At 41.6% G+C, this 9,080-nt stretch overlaps 1 protein-coding gene across 4 annotated transcripts in view; it reads right to left on the bottom strand.

The window, feature by feature from the left end:
- LOC110297519 (E3 ubiquitin-protein ligase HERC2) overlaps positions 1-5,420 on the bottom strand; it is a 171,722-nt gene extending 166,302 nt beyond the window's left edge. For 2 of the 4 annotated variants that reach the window (XM_021166289.2, XM_029479794.1), the window contains exons 1-2: positions 5,277-5,420; positions 4,632-4,724 (exon numbers count right to left, since the gene is read on the bottom strand). In XM_021166289.2, coding sequence (XP_021021948.1) covers positions 4,632-4,703 — 72 coding nt within the window. In that variant the 5' untranslated portion in view covers positions 4,704-4,724; positions 5,277-5,420. Of the gene's footprint in view, positions 1-4,631; positions 4,725-5,049; positions 5,230-5,276 lie in introns of those variants that run through there. The other 2 variants (XM_029479793.1, XM_029479792.1) reach the window with 2 other exon arrangements.
- Between the last annotated feature and the right edge of the window lie 3,660 nt (positions 5,421-9,080).

Here is a 9,080-nt window from a genome sequence, read left to right as displayed (position 1 = left end):
ATGGGGGACTTTTGGGATAGCATTGGAAATGTAAATGAGGAAAATACCTAATAAAAAATAAAAAATAAAAAGAATGAGATTATCAGTTACTGGAAGCACATAGTGAGGCACTGTCCTTTGGGTGTGTTCCTTAAACTTGAACAACAGAGTCAAACTTCTATTTGAAGATTTGTTTTTTGTTTGGTTTTTTTTAAGAAAAATAACAACATAGGGAACATCCAAATTAATAACTGTACATAATGCATTAAATCAACCCCACAAAATATTACATACAAAAATAGCAAACCCTTGCTGTCATAGAATTCTACTGTGAAGAAACAATACTTAAATAGGGAAAGAGAATCCCAATACATCAACTAACCATTGACCATATTCTTTTATTTAAGCATCTAAGCAACCAGCTGGGTAATTAGTCAAAACCATAAGAAGAGCATTCATTAAATGTCCATGCTTATACACCTTTTGATCTACTGATATGTCTAAGCATAATATGACCATATTTATATTCAACGTTTAATTTTTAAGTACACTTTAAGCCTAAAGTTGATGACTGTCAAATACAGACAAATAGATGGTCCAGATTTAATTACTGCTGTAACTCAAAAACTGTAAAGAATTATGCTAAATGAACAAAGTTATCTCAGAAAAACCACACAGCATATGACCACCTGAGAATAACAACTCCATAGAACAGATCAGTTCTCAGTGCCAGAGATCACAGGTGGGGATGGAAGTCACTACAAGGGAGCATCACCAAGTAGGTCCCTCTAGTGGTGACGGTTACATGAACTGACATTACAACAGAAAGGCACAGAACTGTGCACATAAGCTGTAATATTGTAAATCTGATTCTGATATACCAATTAAGTAAAGTATAACCATTGGAAGCATCCGGTAAAAGAAAACGCACTCATATTATTTTGTTGGCAACTTCCTGAGTCTATCACTATCTTCAAAACTAAAAGGTTTACAAATGCTTCGTGCATATCTAATTTCATGTGCCATTTCAAAGACTCCTTAAATAGAAAATTCCTGAATGCAACTTATGTAAGAAAGAGCAACAAATTTCTATTCTGGACTCATGCTCAAAAACATACTCTAAACCTTTCATCAAGATTGGGAGAAAACTCTAAAGGTGCAATGCACTAAGTTCACTATGCTCGGTTCCTTTATGTAATTTCCTTTTTGGTTTAATGGAAAAGTACAATTACATCAGATAATAGAAATATGGCCACACATCTTAGGCCTTAATTATATTGAAGGAAAGCTAGATGCCTCAATGAATCTACTTAAAAGTTAGGGATGCTAAACATTAAAGTGTGGAGAGACTTTCGACGTGCTTGTGTGCATGTGTGTGTATTGGTGCATTACTGTGTGCAGGTACACATACATGCAAATGTGTCTGGAGGACAAAATTTGATATTAGGTCTCTTCCTTTTCCATCCTTTATTTACTGACACAGAGACTCTCACTTGAACCAAGCGCCTATCGTTCAGATAGTATTGAGCTTGTCTGGGAATCCCTGTCTTTGACTTTAGTCACAGAGACTACAGAAGGGCCATCACAGTCAGTTGACAGTTATGTGTATGATGGAAATCAGAATTTGTGTTTGCAGAGATATATAAAGTGAAGCCTTTGTGTCTGGCTTTGAATGAAATACCTCAGCAAAGCCTTTGGTACATTTGGGTTAATCAGTAGAACCTGAGAAATTGTTTTGACACTGTTTGAACCTTGAAGAACTGTAGTCTCCCTGGAAAGTATGCATTTGGTGCCATGTGAGAGCTTGCAGCTGCACAAACCTTGGTCCTAAGACACTCCAGGCAGACCTAGAGGTCTTTTGATTATGGTCAGCCATGGTCGAAGGAGACTAAGATTTGGGTGAGTTGTCAGCTCTCTCAGGCAGCAAGGGCAAGATAACACTGATAGTTAGAATCTTTCCTAGCCCCAATTAATTTTATGTAATGATTGAATAAAAGTAACTGGAATGAGCTGGTCAGGGACAGTCTTTTTTCAGTAAGGCTGAACCCCTCAGCTCCTTCAGGAAATGAGAGCTTAGCATCTTAGTAAGCCTTTCTCTCTAATGTGGGACCTATGACCAACATCAACCATTGTGTGTGTGTCCCACACTTGCAAAACAAGCTCTGACTGAGCCATTTCCCCAGTTCACAATGTCTGGATATATAAGTGTGCATGTGTGTGTGTGTGTGTATACATATATGTGTGTGTGTGTGTGTGTGTGTGTGTGTGTGTGTGTATGTATGTGGTATACACACACATACATATATATATATTTTTACACACATATGTAAAAATAAATAAATTTAAAATATCTAAAAAGGGCCAAATACTAGTATCACACTGAATAAATACAGAAAAATATAAAATTATATGTACTCTAAGACATGAATGGAGCTTCATTTTGTATATATGTGTATGTATATGTGTGTGCCTATGTGTGTGTTTGTCTGTGTCTGTGTGTCTTGTATATCTCCTGCTTCAGAGACAATATATTCTTAAGCTGGTTTTAGATCAAAATACTAAAACTCATATTCAGCAGTTATTCAGCTATGCTTACTAAGGGGGGGGGGGTGGGGAACAACTCCATTAGGTAACAGGGAATCATTCTCTGGTTTTGTTTAATGTGGGGTTTTTTGGTTTGGTTTTTCTGCATCAAAGACAATCTAAACCAACTCCTTGAACACAGTAGGAATCCACTCTCCCACTAAGCTAAGCTCCCAACTCTTAGAATAATCTCCTTATTGCAACAAGTGTCTCAAAATATGTTAACTCCAAACAGCAAATCTTGAAGCATCTGTCCTGGGGTGTGGAGTTGACTAAGCAGGTAAGTCATTAGGTCAAAGCCTGACAACTTGACTTTAGGTCCCTGGAGGTCATATAAAAGCCAAACTCAGCACAGTGTGTCTGTGATCTGTTTTCCTACAGGATGGCAGGAAGCAGAGGCAGGAACATTTCCCATGGAAGCATGCAGGCCAGCCAGGCTGGAGTACATACACAGAGATCCTGCTGCACACACTGCAGAAGTTCAAGACTCACACTGGGGTTGTCCTCCAACCTCTACACACATGGACGGCACATGCACACCTTCCAACAAGAACACACTGACTCGCATCATACACACACAAAAATAAGTCTTTAATGTTTTTTAAAGTTTGTCTGACTCTCAGTATTTCAGATATAAAAAATCACTTATTTTTCACCTCTCCAATCTGCTTACAAAAGACAAAAAGAAAGCAGACACTAACAGCTAAACAAAAAGAAGTATTTAAACAACAAAGGTTAAGAACTACCAAAGCACTTTCAATCCCTTAGCTCAGTCCTATCACAGCACACCATGAGCAGCAAACCTACTATCTCCAACAGTCATCTCCAGCAGTCCTCAACACTTGGACTCAGATCTACCAGCACTCAACCCTAGTTTAAAGGGAAAAGGAAATCAAGAGAAGGCAATAACTTTCCATTTATAAAACTCCATAACCAATTGCTGCTTACGCTGCCTTACAGTAATGACTGCTGATAATAAGCTATTCCTAAGACTGTTACAAAAAGTCGATTGTTTGACAAATATTTAATGTGTTCAGCATCCTCACCTCAAAAAGGAGGAGAGAATACACAGACAATAGAAACATGTCAGACACTTTTTTAAGCTGGTGATATCCAGATCCAAAAGTACTCTTCCAAACTATTCATAAACAGTAGCTTATAGGGAACCATCAACAAAAATTTTATTGTGATCATTTATTTCATAATTTCCTGATAACACTTGTAATTACTTTATTAAACATTACCATCACAAGCCAGCATTCTGTTTCTCTTGTTCCTGGTGTGAAAATCTGAGTATTTCTCTTAATTACAGCTGACATATAAAACCAACAGCTCATCTAAACTGTCACCTCTCCGGGAGAACAAATACAAAATCGCAGAAAATGCTAACTACATATCACTTCCCTGCTTCCCTGCATAGTATCAGGACATGCAAAATCAATTGCAAAAGTATCAGGGCATGCCTTTCATCCCAGGACTCAGGATGCAGAGGCCAGCCAGGCACGGTGAGTTAACAGTGAGACCCTTTCTAAAAATAAGAGGGGAAAAAAAAAAAAAAAAAGAAAGAAACAAACAAACAACAGTCAAGTCTTGATTAAGAGTGTTGGCAAGACCTGGGATGGAGTTCAGCTGGTAAAATACCTGCCTAACTATACCACATAATCCCAGCAAGGTGGTAAGGTGCTGCAATGCTAGCACTCAAGAGGTGGAGGCAAAAGGATCAGATGTCAGGTCATCCTCACCTACATTGAGGAGTTCAAGGCCAGCCTGGGAATATGAAACCCTATCTTAAAAAATAAACAAATAAAAATAAGCCTCCAGAATAAAAATACTGAAAAATTGCATAACTGGATCTCAAGTTTCTTGCACTTACAACTAACTTCAATTAAGACACAACCACATAGCATCTCTTCAACAGTCATAATAAATGTCACATTGTAAATTATAAGAAATAATCTTCCTAAGACAAGATCTAATTGCCATTCACTCTCACACATTCTCCTCAAGCAAACATTTTTTTTATAGAGACAGGAACAGACAAAGAAAAGAGAAAACCATGTTCACCCCACCTGGATATCTGTTTTCAACCATTTGGAGTCAAGGCGAGACTGGGCAGCCAAACAGAAAGACTCAGAAGGCATGTTTCCTCCGGGTGGTCAGACCTGCAAGTCAAACACAAACGCTGGAGCCCTCGAGCTTCTTTAAACTGCTATTTACACCATCCTGCTGTTTAACGCGGCCGAGACAGAACATAAAACAGGGAAGGAGAGCTGGGGGAGGGGACGAGAGGATGAGGGATGAGAGGGAAAGCTGGCCCCAGAACGGGAGAAGGGAGGGAAATACCACTTCCAATAGAGGTAGAGTCGCTGGGATTTCCCAATACGCCGGCCGGACCTACAGTGGTCACAGGCGACCACTGCACAATGTCATCCCACTCCTTTAAATCCAAAGGGACACACACAGACACACGTCAGGAAAAAAACTCACTATCGCAACGACAAATGACACCAGTGTGCATCAGCCGCTATACCTACAGCAGTCCGGCGGAGTGTGGTAAATAAACAAAAGTCATGTCTGCAGATAAATCTACAACAATCGCCCAAATACTAAAAAGACAGCCGTGACTGCGCGGCCTCCGAGGCGCACAGGCCCTGGTTCCTCCGCGCCAACGCCCGCCTTCCGCCCGCCGCTCTCCAGGCCCCGCTCTCCCGGACCTGGCGCCGCCCGTCTTCGGCCCCTCCGCCCTCCTTCGGCCCAGCTCGGCCAGCTCTGGCGCCGCCTGCTCCGCCAGCCGGCTGAGGGAACACTCCCTGCAGGAGCCGGCCGGCGCTCGCGATCCAGTCTGCGGCCCGAAGCGCACGCTGACGCATGGCTGCGCCCGCCCAATAGCGCAAGGTTGAGAGACGGCTTCAGCCAATGGACGAGCAGCGTCGCATGCCCCTCCCCCAACTTCCGCTTCCTTCAACACGACTCAGCTTCCTTCTTGAGACTCACCCGCTCGGCGAGAGCCAACCGCAGACGCCGGGAGGTGGGACTTGTGCGCACGCACACTGGCTTGCCCTGTCTCAACCCTTCCCAGACTGTGTTTGCTTCCAGGGACCCGAAGTTGTTAAGGTATTTGCAGCGGGACGAGGTTCTCGAGGCTCTCTGTGCTTTAACGACAGCGTCCTTTTGGCCTTTGAGTCAGTGGACAGAAGAGGAAATTTAAGAAAAAGTAATTGAGCCAGGCCTGGTGGTGCTCGCCTTTAACCCTGGCACCAGGAAGGCAGAAGCAGGTGGATCCTGGGTTAAGGGGTGCGGGAGTAAGAAAGAGCAATTAAAATTACACAAAATATGTTCTCTGGTCATCATGGAATAATCAAATAACTACAAATAAAACATAACACAATCTCCAAGCATTTGGAAATTAAGCTTTTCCATGAGAAGGCAAAGAAAGGACTTAGAACATTTGTAATAGGAACTGGGTGCGATTTGTTGTTTTAAATACGATGGTTCATTTTTTTCCCACGTGTTAGAAGGCAGCAACGAGGGGTATGCCACAGTGGTATGGTGGCCCAGTTGCAACGTTAAAATGCCTGTCTTTTGTCATCCTTGGTATGTATCTTCAAATTCACTCCCAAGGGTCAAGGGATTTGACATAGCTCAGACATCACATGTCTGTTTCAAGCAGCAGGAAGCAGTATAAAAGGTCCACAGTCTATCACACCTCCCAAAGACTGTGTGACTCTAATTTACTTCTGCTTCAACTCGAAAGTATCTGAACAAGGTTTCAAATTCAACCACATCCAAAATACAGTTAGGGTGGACAGGGCTTTGAACCTGAGGCATGACAGCTTCATTACCAGTAGATGGTCTCTGTCAGAGGCAAAATCTTTATATGTTTTGCCAATAAGTAGTTCTCTCTGTCCCTCAAAACTCGCTAGTTTGGGCTATTGCAGGGAAATGTATAATCTAGACAAAGAAAGGGGGGCTGGCTGTTTCTCCATACAGGACACCCTGTTAGTGGGAGATTTGAAAGTCTCACTGAACAGTCCCTCTGATAGGAAAACCCCACTAAGTCTTTATCTTGGAGAGGAGAAAGAACGCAGGCAGTCAGCTATCTTAAATGTTTCAATAGAAAAAATACATTAATTTTCCAAGGTCCCCTTTTTCTTGTGCATGTCTACCAGGGAGCTGTCTATCTTCCAGTCCCTTGGGAAGACTGTCCTTGTCAAATTCTTCATAACTTGGCTCCTATCATCTTTAGGATTTTGTGTATAAGAACATGATAAGATGAAACTATTCTTTAGTAATTTAACATACATGGCTGAAGAGATGGCTTGGACATTAAGAATATTTGCTACTTTTACAGAGGACCTGGTTTTGGTTTGTGGTAAAATAATCTTGTGTCACACATGAATGAAACAAGAACACATGAATAAAACAAGAGTAGCTCAGCAAGGTGACTTTTTTTTTTTTTCAAAAAAAGGGTTCTTGAAACCCCAAGCAAGGCATGCCCAAGGTGCTCCCTGTTATGTATCCCTAAAATCCCAAAATGCAGGTGTTGACTGTATCTCATCCCATTGGAAGGAGCCTGACTTCACAACCACATGATTGGTTAATCAGTGCAAAGAGGGAGATTCAGAGTATGAGTTCTTGTCACTTTAACTACCTTTGAGGTTAGCAAGCATATGCTGACTTTGTGATGTGTTGATTAACAGTAAATTATTGTTAAGTGATGGCTCAAGCATGACTTAAGGTGAGCCCACCTTACTAGGGTCCCAAGACTCATAGACTTGTCTCAACTGGAATGTAAGGCTTTCACCCTGGCAGAGATTCTATTCTCCTGACAAGCAGTCTTCTCTTAATAGAGCTTTACTGCTCTTTTACTATTCTCCCTCTGAAGAGATAGAATTATTTAGGCGGCAGATTAGAGGTCACACACATGCACAAACTTTCTAGACATCCCTGGTTTCTAGCCAAGGTCAAAGTGCCAAGAGAACCAAAGACTGTTTGTGCTTTTTGGCAAGAGAGAAATGTGGGTGTGTGTTTTGGTTTTATATTATTTTTGCCCTGGACTGCCCTAGCTAATGGTTTGGTTTTGTTTTTGTTTTTTTACCTTTTTAAATTACTTTCCCTTCCTCTGAAGAAGTGGCACTCACATGAAGAAATTGGGATAATTACCAGTCTGACTATTTTAAGCAGAACGGGACCATCAGACATGGCAGGCAGGGTATACCTCCAGTGGATCTATCTAAAAGACCCCAAAAGTGTGTTGTTGGTAGTTTCCTTTGTATATCTGACTTTTGCTATTTTGCTGCAGCTTTCTTCCACCCTTTCACCCCCTAACTCTAGATAAGAGAGAAAAGAGGACCCCTGAATAAAGTCAGGAGTTGGAAAGTAGGTGACAGTATCAATAGACTATGTTCTCCTGGTTATGGACTTCAAGTTCCTTGGGGTAAGTTTGATCTTCTCCATGGAGATATCAATTTTTTTTCTTGTTGCTGTTTCTTCTTTGCATATAACTTCTTAACAAACCGCAACCAACAACAGCCAACAACCACCCACCCTGCCTTTCTGAGCCCTAGCGTTTATATACCCTCTGGAAAGTCCCCAGAATTCCAAACATCATACAATCTCAGAAAATATCTACAGCTGTCAAAGTCATGCCTCTGCTACAGCATGAAGCAAATTACAGTCATCTATTGTGGACAGTCTGAAGCAGCCCCATACTCCACACCTGGGCTTAAAACAAAAGCACATTCTTATAATATTTCTGTGTTTCTTAAAGAAACCAAAATTCGGGCTGGTGATATGGCTCAGCGGTTAAGAGCATTGAATGCTCTTCCGGAGGTCCTGAGTTCAATTCCCAGCAACCACATGGTGGCTCACAACCATCTGCAATGAGATCTGATGCCCTCTTCTGGTGTGTCTGACAACAGCGACAGTGTACTCACATACATGAAAGAAATGAATAAATCCTTTAAAAAAAAAAAAGAAAGAAACCAAAATTCCAGAATTGTCACTGCATATAGGAGACAGGTGTAGAGAGGAACTGGAGTCCTTCTCTGGTCCCTGGAAATTGATGTGAGGGAGAACTAAATGCAAAAGTTATTACCCTTATAAGTCCTTGGCAAGGGTACAGGAGAAGCAAGAAGAGAGGATATGGACTTTCTTAATCTTTATTTATTTATTTATTTTATGTATATAAGTACACAATTGCTCTCTTCAGACACACCAGAAATAGGGCATCGGATCTCATTACATATGTCTGTGAGCCACCATGCGGTTGCTGGGAATTGAACTCGGGACCTCTGAAAGAGCGCTCTTCATCGCTGAGCCATCTCTCCAGCCCCAGAGTGGATATGTTTTAAATGTCCAAGTCAAAATCCATTAGAATCTTTTTTTGTTTTTTTGAGACAGGATTGCTCTGTGTAGCCCTGGTTGTCCTGGAACTCACTCTGTAGACCAGGCTGGCTTTGAACTAAAAAACCCACCGGCCTCTGCCTCCCAAGTGCTGGGATTAAAGGCATGCACCA

This window comes from Mus caroli, chromosome 7 (assembly GCF_900094665.2).
Source record: "Mus caroli chromosome 7, CAROLI_EIJ_v1.1, whole genome shotgun sequence".
Lineage (NCBI taxonomy): Eukaryota > Metazoa > Chordata > Mammalia > Rodentia > Muridae > Mus > Mus caroli.
This window is presented reverse-complemented; position numbering and strand designations above follow the sequence as displayed.